Raw genomic sequence first — 17815 nt, 5'->3', positions numbered from 1 at the left:
CCATTCAAATGGGTATATCTTTCCTTTTCTCCTTTGCCTTTCACGTCTCTTCTTTTCATAGCTATTTGTAAGGCCTCCTCAGACAACCATTTTGCCTTTTCGCTTTTCTTTTTCTTGGGGATGGTCTTGATCACTGCCTCCTGTACAGTGTCATGAACCTCCATCCATAGTTCTTCAGGCACTCTGTCTATCAGATCTAATCCCTTGAATCTATTTGTCACGCCTACTGTCATTTCCATAATCATAAGGGATTTGATTTAGGTCATACTTGAATGATCTAGTGGTTTTCCCTACTTTCTTCAATTTAAATCTGAATTTAGCAATAAGGAGTTCACCATCTGAGCCACAGTCAGTGCCCAGTCTTGTTTTTGCCGACTGGATAGAGCTTCTCCATCTTTGGCTGCAAAGAATATAATCAATCTGATTTTGGTGTTGACCATCTGGTGAGGTCCATGTGTAGAGTCTTCTCTTGTGTTGTTGGAAGAGAGTGTTTGCTATGACCAGTGCATTCTCTTGGCAAAACTCTGTTAGCCTTTGCCCTGCTTCATTCTGTACTCCAAGGCCAAATTTGCCTGTTATTCCAGGTATTTCTTGATTTCCTACCTTTACATTCCAGTCCCCTATAATGAAAACGACATCTTTTTTGGGCTTCCGCAAGACTTCAACAGTACGTTAACCATGAACTTCCAGATGTTCAAGCTGGATTTAGAAAAGGCAGAGGAACCAGAGTCAAATTGCCAACATCCGTTGAATCATAGAAAAGTATGAGAGTTCCAGAAAAATATCTACATCTGCTTTGTTGACTACATCAAAACTTTGACTGTGGATCACAACAAACTGTGGAAAATTCTTCAAGAGATGGGAATACCAGACCACCTTACCTGTCTCCTGAGAAATCAGCATGCAGGTCAAGCAGCTATAGTTAGAACCAGACATGGAACAATGAACTAGTTCCAAATTGGGAAACGAGTACTTCAAGGCTGGATATTATAGTCACCCTGCTTATTTACCTTATATGCAGAGTACATCATGCAAAATGCCAGGCTGGATGAAGCACAAGCTGGAATCAAGATTGCCAGGAGAAATATCAATAACCTCAGATATGCAAATGACAACATCCTTATGGCAGAAAGCAAAGAGGAACTGAAGAGCCTCTTGATGAAGGTGAAAGAGGAGAGGGAAAAAGTTGGCTTAAAAGCCAACATTCAAAAAACTAAGATCATGGCATCTGGTCCCATCATTTCGTGGCAAATAGATGGGGAAGCAATGGAAATGGTGACAGACTTTCATTTCTTGGGCTCCAAAATCACTGCCAATGGTGGCTGCAGCCATGAAATTAAAAGATGCTTGCTCCTTGGAGGAAAAGCTACAACCAACCTAGACAGCATATTAGAAAGCAGAGACATTACTTTGTCAACAAAGATTCATCTAGTCAAAGCTACGGATTTTCCAGTAGTCATGCATGGATGTGACAGTTGGACCATAAAGAAAGCTGAGCACTGAAGAATTAATACCTTTGAACTGTGGTGTTGGAGAAGACGCTTGAGAGTCCCTTGGACTGCAAGGAGATCCAACCAGTCCATCCTAAAGGAAATCAGTCCTGAATACTCATTGAAAGCACTGATACTGAAGCTGAAGCTCCAATTCTTTGGCCACCTGATTCGAAGAACTGACTCATTGGAAAAGATCCTGATGCTGGGAAAGATTGAAGGCAGGAGGAGAAGGGGACAATAGAGGATGAAATGGTTGGATGGCATCACTGATTCAATGGACATGAGTTTAAGCAAATTCTGGGAGTTGGTGATGGACAGGAAGGCCTGGTGTGCAAAGAGTCGGACATGACTGAGTGGCTGAACTGAACTGAATTATGATTTCTCACAGGACATTGAATATAGTTCCCTGTGCTGTACTGTGGGACCTTGTTTATCCACTCTCTATATAAGAGTTTGCATCTACTAACCCCACACCCCACTCGACCCCTTTCCTCCCTTCCTCCTTGACAACCACAAGTCTGTTCTGTATGTCTGTGTGTTTATTTCTATTTAATGCATTCTTACTAATGTCTACATTATATTCCATTGTCTGTATGCACCTAGTTTATTCTTTATTGATGGCCATTCAGGCTGTTTCCATGCTTTTACTTTGTTAGAAAATAATGTAACAAACATCCTTGCACATACCAGATCTCTGGGTCTAAGCATATTAAAGAATCTGACAGATCTTAATTGTCACATTGTGAGGAATGGTCGGTCTCTGAGAGAACTCTTCTCCCTATTATTCTGATGAATTAGCTTCCCAAAGGAAGTGGCCTTGTTCTCTTAATTTTTTAGGATATCCACATCATAACTCTTTATTATAATATATTATAACATTTTACACTTAACTGTTGCAGTTTCCTTAAAACAGTTTCTAGATCTTTGGATAAGTTTTGTGGTGGGTAGAGTGGAATCCATTGGAAAAGACCCTGGGGCTGAGAAAGATTAAGGGCAGGAGGAGAAAGGGACAACAGAGGATGAGATGGTTGGATGGCATCATCGATTCAGTGGATATTAACTTGGGAAAACTCTGGAAGATGGTGAGGGACAGGGAAGCCTAGTGTGCTGCAGTCCACAGGGTTTCAAAGAGTTGGACATGACTTGGAGACTGAATAACAACAGTCTGGAATAACAACAGTCTGAATAACAACTAGGCTGGAATCCAGTACCTGTCTTTGAAATGTCAAACAATAACATATGAACACCCTGTCCTTAGTATTTATTCAGCCCTCTAAATAAATTTTACAATCCAAAATGATTCAATAATTTCAATTTTTAAAATTGAATGAGCTCATAACACATTCTACTGCATCTCAGCAAGTTGGTGCTTATGAACTAGACCTTTCCGTATCTGTAAACCATCATTTAGTACAAATGCAGCATCTCCACACATGCCAAGGAAACCCAGAATGAGGGTTTCACCTAAAGATAATCTTCAGAGTAGCCACATACTTTTGCCCTGACATGAAGCTAATACTAGCCATAAACATAGGTCCCAGGTAGGACAGGACTGGAAGACAGGACCTGGGACGACTCATGGAGAGAGGCTTTCTTGATGTGACCATGATGGCCCAAAGGATGGGAGGTCACATATAAGCTGGTTTCCAAGTCTGTCCTTCTGTCTTTAATCAAAGCTGAATCAGCCAGTTTACATTTCTTAACTTTTCAGCAGAGAAGAAACATCCAAGTTTAACTTGCTGTAATGCTTTGATGGGAAACACATGTTTGACTTGAGACAATGTTGCTCATTTTCCGGGAATAGTGGTTAATGCTTAGGTACTAACTTCATTCTCTGGTTACAGGGTGCTTTTGGGTTCATTTTAATTTTTTATTCAATGTGCCTATAAGAAAAAAGCTACATTATTTGGTTGTTTTTATTATTAAGGTATGATACGCTCATACAGCTCTTATTGACTTTATATTTGAAGGTACAATTTACATGAATTACATTCAAGTTTACCCTTTTGTAATATTTAATTTGAGTTTTTGTGCCAAGCTCCATGTTCTTTTCTTGAGGACTGGCTTGTGGGATTGATGATCTAATTTGTGATCTGGCCCTGTTAAATTCCTTGAGTGGGAAAGTCCTTATAGAACCTGGCTTTGTCCTTTGTCTGTTTCTTCCTGAGACTGACCTATATCACCCTCTACCCTATTTTAACAGGCTTCATTTTCCCAGCAAGGCAAGACAGATCTCTGAGGACCACTGATGGGGTAAAAGACTTCAGCCATGGAGAACAGGGGAAAAGGAAACGCCAGCTTGGCTAGGTGACAATTTTTGGTTAGAGATGTGGCTAGATTTGACAAGGGAGCAAATGTCGGAGCATCTCCTCTTTGGGACTTTGAAAGTTTTTAGAAATTTGGCACCATATCACACATCCCGTCTTCTTTCCTAAGATTTTTATTCTGACCATTCTCCTAAGTGTCCTGCACACATGGATTGTCAGATTCCCGTGGCACTTCTGGTGGATACTGTGGGGTCAAGCCCTTTGGTAGTAACACACTGTATTGTCTGCTGTCTTCTTTGTGCTTTTAGCTTTCCTTTCCATCTAAAATGTAAACTTTCTGAAGTAAGAGACATATTTTATGTTTCTTTTTATCTCATGAAATCCCCAGTTCAGTGATGGACAAAAAGAAACTATATATTAAGAATCTGAAAAAGAACAGATATATGGGTATGTATAACTGAATCACTTTGCTGTATACCTGAAACTAACACATCATTGTAAATCAACTGTAATATAAAAGAGCCCCAGGTGGCTCAGTGGTAAAGAATCCACCTGCCAAGCAGGAGACTTGGGCTCGATCCCTGGGTCGGGAAGATCTCCTGGAGGACAAAATGGCAGCCCACTCCAGTATCCTTGCCTGGATAATCCCATGGACAGAGGAGCCTGGTGGGCTACAGTCCATGGGGTCACAAAAGAGTTGGAAGAGGCTTAGTGACTAAACAACAACATACTCTAATATAAAATAAAACTCAAAAATAAAAGCAGAAAAAAGAAATTAGACATTAATTAATTATAGATTGATTATTCAAATAATCTCATCCTTCTTTGGGCTGAACTGTTAACTGCAGTCGTAGAGACCTGAGGTCTAATGTCAACTATCAGTGTGTTCTAATGTGATGTTAAAATTTCCCACATACAAAATGGCTATAATTTTGATTCTCATGAAGAAGATACTATATAAATAATGTATAATACATACATTATTATTCATAATGATAATGCAGCTAGGTCATAATTGGTAACTTCATTTCTAGGTTAAAGTATTGCATTTCTTAAAAAAAATTCAGGAATAATTTAGTTAATTTGCAAAAGTAAGTTTATTGAAGCACAGAAACAATTAGAGCAAAGCTGTCTTTCAACTTTTTCAAGAGCATTCTAATAAGAAAAGAAGAGGATGCAGGAAAATTGGTTAGTCTTCTATTTCTGGATAGATACTTTTCCCTGAAGTGATTCTGAAAGATGGCTAGATTGATGCAGTTTCTTCATTGGTGTCCTTTAGAGTTTTTTTTTCCTCTGAAAGACACTCTTGTTGCTCTGGAAATTGCTTATTTCAGTTTCACCTCAGAAACATTGCTGACTTGAGATGAGATGACTTTGCCATCCACCACCTCTTCGACGATGGTCTTAGTCACTCTACTCTTGCTTGGGTCTGAAAATCACAGAATCACAATGTCAGTCTGGAAACTCACAGAAACATAGATCAAGAGAAATCCGAATATATTCACTGAGTATGTTCTATCTAGGTAAGTATATAACAACAGTACATACTTTTTGTATGAAAAGCTAAGCATGTCTTTATGTTTTAATTATAAAATACTCAGAAACATGAAAAAAATATCTACCTCTGCCTTGGACAGAAGTTCCAGATCTTGAGCCATCAGACATGGATGAATCCCTGGATCCCATGTTTCTAGATCCTGAACATCTATAATCAGATCCTCCAAAACCAGAACCACTGGAGAAAAAAAGAATTGTTTGTTTTTTGCACTTTGCAAAGGCAGGAGAAACCCTCCACGCAGTGGACTCTTTCTCATGATGGCAGCAGCCTTTTCATGGGACCGTGTCACTCTTACATTAGAAATACAAGTCTGGTCCCCACGCCCCTTTTTGGTTGCATAACATAAATACACCAAGGTCTGCATTTAGCACGTTTCTGACTTTCATTTACCCTCCTTCTCCATCAAGCAGGCGGCGGTAGGTCTCAATCTCCATCTCCAGGCGGGTCTTGATGTCCAGCAGCTGCTCGTATTCTGCGTTCTGGCATTCGGTCTCACCCCGGATCTGGCAGATCTGCTCCTCCAGGCTGCTGATCTGCATCTGAATTTGTGACAGCTGAACCATGTAGTTGGCCTCCGTGTCTGCCAAGGTCCCTTCCAGGGAGCTTTTCTAAGAGAAAAAGCAAATAAAAATTTCACCATGAAAATAAATCATTGGGTGATTTTCTAAAAGTACATTTTATAAAATACTAGGAGAAACGCACTTTCCATGAGTTACAACCTCTATGGCTTTCTCTGCTTCCTTAATTTTTCTTGCCATTATTTTTTAAACACAATCTTTCGTGGAAATAGATACGTTATCTTTAACTGGAATGTCTTATGCTTTTGACAACCATAATACAGTCCTCCCTAATCCTGCTTTTATGACATGCCAAGTGGGACATCTTGGCAAAGAAAGGAAACCAACTGCTCAACTTCCCTGTTGGAGAACTGCGAGAAGTTCTTTGCACAAACCATGGCCAGTTGGGACTGCAGTTCAATTTCCAGGGCTTGCAGAGTGCGTTTCAGTTCTGTGATCTCATTCTTGGCGGAACTGGCTGCCCCGGCATCAGTAGAGATCTGTGCTTGCAGTGAGGCACTCTAAATACAAATAAAATGCAGTCATTGCGGGCTGGTGGATTGACAGGAAGTGGCTTACATGTGGCCATGGACTTAGAGGCTCAGGGTGATGATCTACCTGCTTGTTGAACTGCTCCTCGGCCTCGCGGCGGTTCTGCTCAGCCAGCTCCTCATACTGTGCCCTCATGTCATTCAGTAACTTAGTCAGGTCTGTGCCCGGGGCAGCATTCATTTCCACAGTCACGTCCCCTCCGGAGCTTCCTTGCATACTCTTCATTTCCTAGCCCGAAGCAAAAAAGACCATAGTGATGAAAAGCAACGACTTCCCAGACTACCCTGGTGGCCCAGTGGTTAAGAATCCACCTGCCAGTGCAGAGCATGGGTGCCACAACCACTCAAGCTGCTGTGCCCTGCAGCCGGTGCTCTGTAACAAGAGAAGCCACCGCAATAAAGAGCAGTCCCCGATCGCCACAAATAGAGAAATGAAGCACTGAAGACCCAGTGCAGCCAACAAAGAAAAGAGAAACTTAAAAGAAAAGCAATGATTTCCTAAGATGTGCATAAGCCAACAAAAAGTTGAAACTAGGACACCGAAAGGAAAAAAAAAAGAACAACCCACCAAATTCACATATAATTTTCTCAGGATTACTTTTTTTCCTCCGGGTTACAGAAGTTGAAAGTCCATCCAGATGGAATTTATTTTATTTTTATAGAATGGATGTGGGGGAACCTCTGTAGGCCAGCATTGTTGATTAATGTGGACCCCGTTCCTACCTCCTCGTGGTTCTTCTTCAGGTAGGCCAGCTCCTCAGTGAGGCTCTCAATCTGCATCTCCAGGTCAGAGCGAGTCATGGTCAGGTCATCCAGGACTTTCCGCAGGCCATTGATGTCAGCCTCCACGGTCTGCCGGAGATGCAGCTCGTTCTCATATCTGGAAGAGCACAGTACAGCCCATTTCAAAGAGTGCAGTGCATTCTCACATATGCAAAAAAATGTTTTCTCCCCTGAGCAATTTGATCAAGGAACGATAAGTTTTCTCTTAGGAGTTTTCCCCTTGTAACGCAAAACCTGAACCGTACATTAACTCTATTGATGGCCAACATTTTTGATAGCAAAAATTTCATCCTGAAATTGCCTTTGTTCTGTTCTTGTTTGTGGAATGAGGGTTTTGTAAAATGTACCCTTGTGAATTTAGGTCTTGATCCCATAAAAGATTTCTTTAAAATTTAGAATAAACTAAGCCAAGGGATTGGATTTTATTTTTCCTACAATGTTTGTTTTCAAGTCTTCACTTTTCTTACTTCAGTCTGAAGTCATCAGCAGCCAGTCGGGCATTGTCAATTTGCAGAACGATCCCAGCATTTTCAGTGGTGGCAGTAATGATCTAGACAAGACAATAATATGAATAAATCATGGTTGCTTTTTTTTTTTAAGCCTATGTCTACATGCCCATCTGTGAGAGTAGATGTCTCCTGAGTTAACCTTTAAAGGTGAGTTGCTTTGAAAGTTTGCTTAGTAATGACACCTGCGTTGATGACCCTAATGTACTTAGACCAACATCCTTCTGCAAAAATGAGCAGCCTGCACATTTGCTGGAATGAGCATGGAACATTGTTTCCCAGAACACAATCCTCTACATATTTTTGCTGTTTTGGAAGATCAGTTATTCTATGAGCTTTTTCAGAAAATAGTGTGAAACATGAATTTCACTTCCAAAAGAGTCTTTAAAAATATATTCCCCATACAACTATGTCTAAGCATGTTAGACTCCATCACATTCTCATACAGTATTTGCACCAGGTTTTCTAGGAAGAAAAATATCTGTAAGGCTATTTAAATCTAGTAAGAGGCTAAAGGACAGCAATCTGCCAGAATTAATTGTAATGAAAAATTAGAGGAAGATAGTGTCGATTTATAGCCATCACTCTTAGGTTAATTAGCTGCCTGGCATTGTGTAAATTCTACTCTTATGTGGAAATACTCAAATGTGAGATGCAAACAAAATTAATATGTTTGGATGTCTTGTATACAGTGTTACAGTTAAAGCCCACCACATCCCGTTTTACACATACAACAAAACAAATATGTTTTCAAATAATTCTGTGACTTAAAGTCATCATTCATGATCTGAATAAATGGGGAAGATACAGAAATACTAGAAACTCAGCATGGCTAGTGTCTCACCTGATTCCTGACATCTTCAATGACTGGATAGTATTTGCTGTAATCTCTTCCAGCTCCACCATCCCCAGACCTGGGCCCAAATTTCTCATACCACTCCTTGATTTTGTTCTCTAGGTCAGCGTTGGCCTCTTCCAGGGCTCTGACTTTCTCCAGGTAATTGGCCAGCCGGTCATTGAGGTTCTGCATGGCTTGCTTTTCACCTCCAGAGAAAAGCCCCCCGTCACCAAGGCCGCCACCCACGCCACCACCCACACCGCCAGCATAGCTGTAGAAACCTCCACTAGCGCCTCCACCGTATCCCGTACTCCCGCCGAAGCCAGAACCCCCACCAAAGCTAGAGCCCCCACCCAAGATAGAGCCCCCGCCAAAGCCAATCCCAGAACCTGAAGCTCCTCCAAAACCGCCCCCTATTGAGCAGCTACCAAACCCCCCTCCAAAGCCTCCGCTTGCGCCCCCACTCAGGCCATAGCTGCCGGCCCCTCCTCGGAAGCCCGGGGCAGAGCCTCCCCCGAGACCAATTCTGCTTCCGCTGCTGAAGCTGCTGCCACCAGCAGACACTCTGACCGAGCTGCTGCCTCCAGCCCTGGAGGAGGACATGCGAGATGAGCAAGACATAGTGTTCCTGCGAAGGTCTGGCTTGTCCAGGTGAGTAGGAGAGGTGATCGTGAAGAACCTATTTGCAGGCTGCCTTTTGGGCCCTTATATACACACTTTTAGGGTGTTCCTTTGCCGTGTCACTTCTTAATCCCTGTAACACCTTTGCTAATCTGCAACTGGATAATTTTTTTCCTTCTGAACCCACTCTACTGGCTCATTCTCTGAAGCTAGGTCAGAGCCTCCGGGCCTCTGCTAAATTAAGAAAAGAAATAAGGTGGAGCAAAGCAAAAAAAAATTATTTTTCAGAATTACAGTTTTAATCTTTCAGAGGTTTGGTGACTGATGACTCTTTTCTGAAAGAGTAATTGTGTTAAATTTGCTTCATGATTTCCCAATTGCAGGGCATATCCCCAGATTAACAGGTGTAATTAAAATAATACTTAATATGATGAGAATGGAAATTTCCCATCAAACTTGTGACTTTTTGTTCACATTGTTCTCTTTAAGGTGAAATGAGCTTTAGCATCAGCACTTCTTTCGGGTTTGCTTATCCTTCTCTGATGGTTTCAATTGCCTATTTCTAAGGTTTTTGGTTTGTGACTTTAGATGATTTTCTTTGTATAATATTTTGAGATCGAATTAGATATTTTTACTGTTACTAAGAAACTCTGAAATAATAGTATTCCACATTTATATGTATGCATTATTAGATCTTAATGACATTTATTTGCTCAGAGAAAGTCTAAGAAAGATTGAGAAAGTGTTGAGGCAGATTGTTTTAGTACCAGATCAGAGTTAGTGGTGTGATGCTGTGCTGCAAAGATGCTTTTCTTTCTGATTGAACTGGGTATGATATAATGATACTGGTGACTTAAAAAACAGTCACAACCTAGAAGCTGAGAGTTATGTTTTGTTCCCCGGCTTCAGGCCCTAAAATCCCCACCAACTAAAGCAGGACTCTCTACTTCTGCTGCTGCTGCTAAGTGGCTTCAGTCATGTCTGACTCTGTGCAACCCCATAGACGGCAGCCCACCAGGCTCCCCGGTCTCTGGAATTCTCCAGGCAAGAACACTGGAGTGGGTTGCCTTTTCTAGGTTGTGACTATTTTTTTAAGTCAACAACATCAACTTCCTTCTTTAGACTCAGATCTTCAGAAATGAAGAGATAATGTTGATTTTGTTGATACCTAGAGAAGAGGATCTGAATCACTTCTTTTAAAATTTATTCATTCTTTCATTCATTTATTTTTGTCTGCACCATGAGGCACTCAGGATCTTAGTTCCCCAACCAGAGAGCAAACTGTGTCCCTTGCAGTGGATGCGTGGAATCTTAACCACTGGACTGCCAGGAAATTCCCTAAATTTACTTTATTTTTTATTTTATTACAAAAAATTTTTTTGTGATTCACTTCTGAGTACCAGTGGAGTTGTTTTGCAGGTACCCAAATCTGGAGTTTTCCAGTCTACTCTCTGTTCAGGTTTTTTTTCTGTTTTTGTATGAAAGATATTTAGAAAAGAGGATCTTGATCCACTTCTGATAACTAACGTTATGGTTGAGATCATATTTCATAGATACTGAAATCTAGAATCCTCCCCCGTTGTTCACTTTCTGCTTCCTGTTTTTCTGTGCCTTTGTTCTTTAGATATTTCCATTTGCCTCTGCTAGTAGTTTCTCTGGTTTGAAAGTGTTTTTTTTTTTTCTTTTTAGATAAATACTGCATGATTCTATTTATGAGGTACCTGGTGTAGTCAAATTCAGAGATCAAAAATAGAATGGTTGTTACCAGGGACTGGGGGAGGGGAAATTAGTTGTTTAATGGGTGCAGGGTTTTAGTTTTGCAAGAGAAAGGAGTTCTGGAGGTTGATCACATAACAATGTGAATGTACATAACATTCCTGAACTGTACACTGAAAAATCATTTAGATGGTAAATTTTACGTTATGGGCATTTTGCAGCAATTTTTAAAAAGTGGGGTTTTTTTGGAAGGTATAGATGCTTTCAAAAAATATTTCTTGGCTTGCTGAGCTTTAGGCCCAAGTTGCTGACTTTTATTTACAACGTTCTTGCTTATCTTGGCAGTCTCTGTTAAACTGTATGCATTCTTGAATCTTTATATTCAATTGTTTGTTGTTCAGGGTTTTGCTTGCTTTGAATTCTCCCTTAGACTGCCTTTGATGGGGACATATTAAACAGGTGATCGTTCCTTTTACTGAGTAACTCTTTGGGTCCCTAGCTTTTAGGTTCTACTGCTTTGTTTTTGCAGTAATGGTGTGTCATTGTTTTTACTTTAAGTGCACCAGTGCTTTGAGGATTCAAGGTGTTTCCTAAACTTTAAATCGTTAAACTGGGAGTAGTTCTCATTACACTGTTCTAAGGTAAGTTAAAAAATGCACCACCCATTAAAGTACTTTGGTCACCTTGCCTAACCTCTCACCGAAGCTATGAAACCAAAGAAGTCTAAACACTAATGGGTAAATTACATGCAAATATTAGGGTTCTGGGAGGAACAGTCCCTTTCTTTTCCTTCCTTTTCAAATGGTGAAATGTAACCTTTCCACTTTCATAAAGGCTGGCATTTGGCTAAAAAGTATAAAGAAAGCCACAATACCTAAGTGAAATAAACTTGACGAAACTTAGAAATTTCAGATCCTGGGTAGAAAGAGCTTTAGGTGAGAAGAATGAGAAAAGACAAAGTTTAGCAGTATCTTTGCCTCTGAATTTGGCCTGCGGTTTGTGGAGTTTTTCTATAGTTGTCATCTGAGTTGTAGCAGTTTCGGTTTGGAAACTTTATGTACTGTATGTTTTGGGATATTTAGATATTTGAGTCTTAATTGAGGAAGCTTGAGATGACTCAGGTATTCTTGTTTCTTATTTTTAGCTTCTTCTTGATACAATTTTAAATGCTGACATCTATCTCTTCTTTGTTTTTAAAATTCAGTTTAAAAATTCACTTATTCTGGAAATTCTCTGGCAGTCCAGTCATTAGAACTCAGAGCTGTCATGCTGGGGCCTGGGTTCGATCCCTGGTCAGGGAACTAAGATCCTGCAGAGGAAAAAAATTTAAGTGATTCTGAGATGCTTCTCTGATATTGTTCTTTTATTCTTTATTCTATACTTTGGAGATGACTGCTGGGAAAGGCATTTAATAAGTAAAATGGCCATTGTGTGTGTGTGTGTGCTCAGTCATGTCTGACTCTGTGCAACCCCATGGCCTGTAGCCTGCCAGGATCCTCTGTCTATGGAATTTTCCAGGCAAGAATACTGGGTCAGGTTGTCATTTCCTACTCCAGGGGATCTTCCTGACCCAGGGATCAAACCCGTGTCTCCTGCATATCCTGTGTTGGCAGGTGGATTCTTTACCACGGAGCCACATGGGAAGCCCAGCCTCAAATTCTTTCCCTAATGAGGCAGTGGGTAAATAAATGTGGAGGTAAACCCATAGGAGTTCCCTCTGTTTGGATTTCCTTAAATGCATTTTTATGCTTTTTCTTTCTGTTTCTATGTGTCTTTTCTTTCAGTGACTCTATCCAACAGACTAATCTAGATTCCGTGAATTGCAAACTGTCTGGAATGTTGGCATTTCACGAATTAAAGAATTTTAATCATATATGTAAATAAAGTTTTCTTCTTGCTTGAAGTGTTAGAATTCTTTAATAAACCTTAGTTCCTGTTGTTCTCAGACATCCTTGAATTTAATACTTACTTTGTTTATTTAAATAATGATTTACCAAAGATTACACATTAGTTCTCGGCATTTCTTTCACCTGTAAAATGAAAGCTTTCAGAATCTGATAAGGTTCTAGTGAAACAGAACATTCAGGAATGCTGGCTTCAGTTTCTGGCATCCAGTAGCTTTTTAATATATAATTGCTTAAAAGCAATGGACTGAATCCCGGGTGTCCAGGCTCCCAGCTCAATGCTCTGCCTTCAGTTCCATGTATGTTTGATTACTTTGTGATTAGCAGTTTATTTATTTATGTATTTTTACCTGTGAAGAATCATATAAATGACACTTCACTGTAGCACCTGACTTTTATAATAAGTGCAGAATGATTTGCCAATAGTAACCATCAGCATTTTTTTTGTGAGATGGATTTGTATTTTAAAAGATTTCAGAGGAATAAGCTGCATGTTTTTAGCTTAGGAGGAAAACTAAAGAATATGGCATGTTGCTGCTGATTAATCTTTTGAGTTAATAATAGAATGATCTCAGGGTATCTACCTTCTGTTCATTCCAGAGAATATTGAGATAAAAGCACAAGATCAGATTAGCTAAGGGAAGGAAGTGGGCACCAGAGAATCTGTGGCGTGTTGGCAGAAATTTTGGTGGCAGACAGCCGGGGAAAGGGAAAAGCTCCAATCTGATGTGTGCACAGTCTCCCTGTAATACGTGCCGTACTGCAGAGAGTCACTAAGTGTTGCTTGAAATGAATGAAATACAGCCTGGCCTGACTTACTTCGTGAACATTTTGATCACTTTTGTTCTCTATTGTTTGTTCTGCCTTCTAAGTCTTTATTTCTCCATCTTCTGGGTTTGTGATTCTGTGTGTGTGTGTGTTGGAAGGGTTACTGGTGAGGAGAGGTGCTATTTGTGGAGGGAACAGCAAGGACATGCCAGAATGAGCCGGGGCCTCCCCTGTAAGAATCATTGCTTAGGTTAGTGTCCTGGTGGCGGCCACTGTGAGCCCCATCAGGCTCAACTACTTGGAGGAAAAAAATTTTTTTTGCAACAAGAAGTGTTCTGAGAGGCAGTTCTAGTTGGATCTGGCATCATCCCTAAATCAATTTCAACCTAGTGCTCTTGTCAGACACCAAAGAAGTTACAGATAGAGCAGAAATCCACCAATGCTGTGAGTGCTTGTCTTCCTTCACACCTTCCTCCCCTTTCCTGAATTCCTTCCTTGCTATCTTTCCATTCTTCTCTTGGTAGCTTCAGTTAAGTGTGTCTGCTTAAGGCCCTCGCTTCCCCACCTGCATCTGTTCAGTGACATTTTGCCAAATTTTGTTCTGAAACAAAATGACTTAGCTTTGTACTTGAAGACTCTAGAATTCCTTTACACAACTTAGTTCTCTAATTTTCCTGAAGATAATTGAGTCAGTTTATGGAGAATCAGGAGAATAGACAAGTGACTTTGTGTGTGCTAAGTTGCTTCAGTTGTGTCCTATATGGACTGTAGCCCGCCAGGTTCCTCTGTTCATGGAATTCTCCAGGCATGAATACTGCAGAGGGTTGCCATTTCCTTCGCCAGGGGATCTTCCCCACCCAGGGAACGTGCCAGCTTCTCTTAGGTCTCCTGTATTGGTAGGTGTGTTCAATATCTCTAGCGCCACCTAGTGGCTTACTAGAGGTGGAGATTTAAGATGGGTTGAAGTAAGAATAGCGTGGAGAAGGAAATGGCAACCCACTCCAGTACTCTTGCCTGGAAAATCCCATGGACAGAGAATCATGGTGGGCTACAGTCCACTGGGTCGCAAAGAGTCGGATACGACTGAGCGACTTCACTTAAGAATAGCAAGGAGAGATAAGAAAGCCTTCCTTAGTGATCAATGCAAAGAAATAGAGGAAAACAATAGAAGAGGAAAAATTAGAGATCTCGCCAAGAAAATTAGAGATATCAAGGGAAAGTTTCATGCAAAGATGGGCACAATACAGTGCTGGGAGCCAGCGTGAGGCACTCCGCCCATGGCAAAGGTCATGAGGAAGGAGGCTCGGCATACACAAAGGCGGGATCGAGCCTCAGGAGTCCCCCTGGAAATTCTCGAGCATCTGCCCCCAAAACCAGAGTCTGCCTACTTTCTGCTTTGTGCTCTCACCTACACCTCTGACTTTACGGGGGGCTGTCCCCCACTACCTCTCTCTGAAAAAAAAGAGTTAACTTACAGCTCCAGTTAATAATTCCTGGGTGTGATAGTGTTTCAACCTATAAACTCCTTTGGAAGTCCTCTAGCCTGCCTGAATAGGTTTTTCCGGCCACATGTGATTGCTCAGAGCCTCCCAACTGTGAGAGGCATGAGATGTTCTAAACTGTCTAAATACAGATTCCTTTGAGCCGTTAAAAGATTGATTAGAAATTGTATTGGTGAAGGGTTTTTCATTTGTTGGGCCAATGTTTGCTGCTAAGTTTCCATATCCCTTACCTGCTGTGTCCCTGGCAGTGTATTGATTAATATAATTGGTGTAAGTAGTAGCTTTAATATTTGTAACCTTGGACCCTTGAGTTAATTCTCTTTCTTGTTATAGCCCACCACACCTTTGCCCTGTAGGAATGCAACTTTATCTAATGCTTTTGGAGGGTGGCGCCTGACTAATCACCTTTAGAGAAAAATAAGTTTTCTGAAGAAAGGGTCTTAAAATGTTAACAGGCCTCTGGGCCAGAAGATGATGCAAATCACCTAAACTTTTGCATGTGATAAGTTTGCAGGAAGAAAGCCTGGCTTACTGCATGACTCTACCCCTTCCCCCATTATCCTCTATGCATAATTTAAGGTATAAAAACTACTTTGCAAAATAAAGTACGGGCCTTGTTCACCGAAACTTGGTCTCCCCATGTCGTTCTTTCTCTCACCTTCTGGCTGAATTATTCAGCCTCTTTTCTCCACTGAATTTCCTCACTGAGCTATCCTTATTTCAGCCTCTTTTCTCCACTGAATTGCCTCACTGAGCTATCCTTATTTAACCACTCTTTATATCCTTAATTAACATTTAATTAAGCAATTGTTTCCTGATCCTCGCCAACGCCATCCCCGCTTCAAATTCCCTGGATCCACTGGGGCTGGACTCCGGCAATAAAGGACAGAAATGGTATGGACCTAACAAGCAGACGATGTTAAGAAGAGGTGGCAAGAATACACAGAAGAACTATACAAAAAATATCTTCACAACCCAGACAATCACGATGGTGTGATCACTCACTTAGAGCCAGACAACCTGGAATGCAAAGTCAAGTGGGCTTTAAGAAGCATCACTATGAACAAAGCTAGTGGAGATGATAGAATTCCAGCTGAGCTATTTCAAATCCTGAAAGATGATGCTGTGAAAGTGCTGCCCTCAATATGCCAGCATATTTGGAGAACTCAGCAGTGGCCACAGGACTGGGAAAGGTCAGTTTTCATTCCAATTCCAAAGGAAGGCAATGCCAAAGAATGCTTAAACTACCACCCAGTAGCACTCATCTCACATGCTAGCAAAGTGATGCTCAAAATTCTCCAAGCCAGGCTTCAACAGTACGTGAACTTCCAGATGTTCAAGCTGGTTTTAGAAAAGGCAGAGGAACCAGAGATCAAATTGCCAATATCAGTTGGATCATTGAAAAAGCAGAAACAAGAGAGTTCCAGAAAAACATCTATTTCTGCTTTATTGACTATGCCAAAGGCTTTGACTGTGTAGATCACAACAAACTGTGGAAAATTCTTCAAGAGATGGGAATACCAGACCACCTGACCTGCCTCCTGAGAAATCTGTATGCAGATCAAGAAGCAGTGGTTAGGACTGGACATGTAACAACAGACTGGTTCCAAATCAGGAAAGGAGTACGTCAAGCCTCTATATTGTGAAACACCCTGTTTATTTAACTTATATGCAGAGTACATCATGGGAAATGCTGGACTGGATGAAGCACAAGCTGGAATCAAGATTGCCAGGAGAAATATCAATAACCTCAGATATGCAGATGACACCACCCTTATGGCAGAAAATGAAGAAGAACTAAAGAGCCTCTTGATGAGAGTGAAAGAGGAGAGTGAAAAAGTTGGCTTAAAGTTCAACATTCAGAAAACTAAGATCATGGCATCTGGTCCCATCTCTTCATGGCAAATAGAGGGGGAAACAGTGGAAACAGTGGCTGACTTTATTTTTTTGGGCTCCAAAATCACTGCAGATGGTGATTGCAGCCATGAAATTAAAAGACTCTTACTTCTTGGAAGGAAAGTTATGACCAACCTAGACAACATATAAAAATCAGAGATATTACTTTGCCAACAAAGGTCCATCCAGTCAAAGCTATGGTTTTTCCAGTAGTCATGTATGGATATGAGAGTTGGACTGTAAAGAAAGCTGAGCACCGAAGAATTGATGCTTTTGAACTGTGGTATTGGAGAAGACTTTTGAGAGTCCCTTGGACTGAAAGGAGATCCAAGCAGTCCATCCTAAAGGAGATCAGTCCTGAATATTCCTTGGAAGGACTGAACTGAAGCTGAAACTCCAATATTTTGGCTACCTGATTTGAAGAACTGACTCATTTGAAAAGACCCTGATGCTGGGAATGATTGAAGGTGGGAGGAGAAGGGGACGACAGAGGATAAGATGGCTGGATGGCATCACTCACTCAATGGACATGAGTTTGAGTGAGCTCTGGGAGTTGGTGATGGACAGGGAAGCCTGGTGTGCTGCAGTCCATGGGGTCACAAGAAGTTGGACATGACTGAGTGACTGAACTGAACTGAACTGAAATAAGCACAGAGTTTGACTGTTTTTGCTTGAAAGGTCCTCTTGGATTTTCCTTCATACAAGGTAGACTAGCTTCTACTTAGAGAACTCACAGACAGCTATAATCCAGATGGTGATATGAGCGGCAGGACCCAGGCTCCCATGTCTCTTGCCATTACTAACTCAATTTGCTGGGGAGTCTCGTCTCTGTCTCTCGGAGGCTGACCCCTCAGT

General features: G+C 41.1%; 1 protein-coding gene across 2 annotated transcripts; it reads right to left on the bottom strand.

Annotated features, from left to right (window-relative positions):
- Positions 1-4833: 4833 nt before the first annotated feature.
- Positions 4834-9228, bottom strand: KRT24 (keratin 24). 2 transcript variants are annotated; one of them, XM_055579964.1, is made up of 9 exons: positions 9075-9228; positions 8560-8759; positions 7677-7759; positions 7150-7306; positions 6494-6655; positions 6271-6396; positions 5709-5926; positions 5383-5495; positions 4834-5189 (listed from the first exon to the last, which is right to left on the bottom strand). In XM_055579964.1, the coding sequence occupies exons 1-9, from the start codon at positions 9172-9174 to the stop codon at positions 5086-5088; spliced, it is 1263 nt and encodes a 420-aa protein (XP_055435939.1). In that variant the 5' UTR covers positions 9175-9228; the 3' UTR covers positions 4834-5085. The 2 variants fall into 2 exon arrangements, with proteins under 2 accessions (XP_055435939.1, XP_055435938.1); XM_055579963.1 differs by having other exon boundaries at positions 8560-9228.
- Positions 9229-17815: the final 8587 nt, after the last annotated feature.

Source organism: Bubalus kerabau, chromosome 4 (genome assembly GCF_029407905.1).
Source record: "Bubalus kerabau isolate K-KA32 ecotype Philippines breed swamp buffalo chromosome 4, PCC_UOA_SB_1v2, whole genome shotgun sequence".
Classification (NCBI taxonomy): domain Eukaryota; kingdom Metazoa; phylum Chordata; class Mammalia; order Artiodactyla; family Bovidae; genus Bubalus; species Bubalus kerabau.
This window is presented reverse-complemented; position numbering and strand designations above follow the sequence as displayed.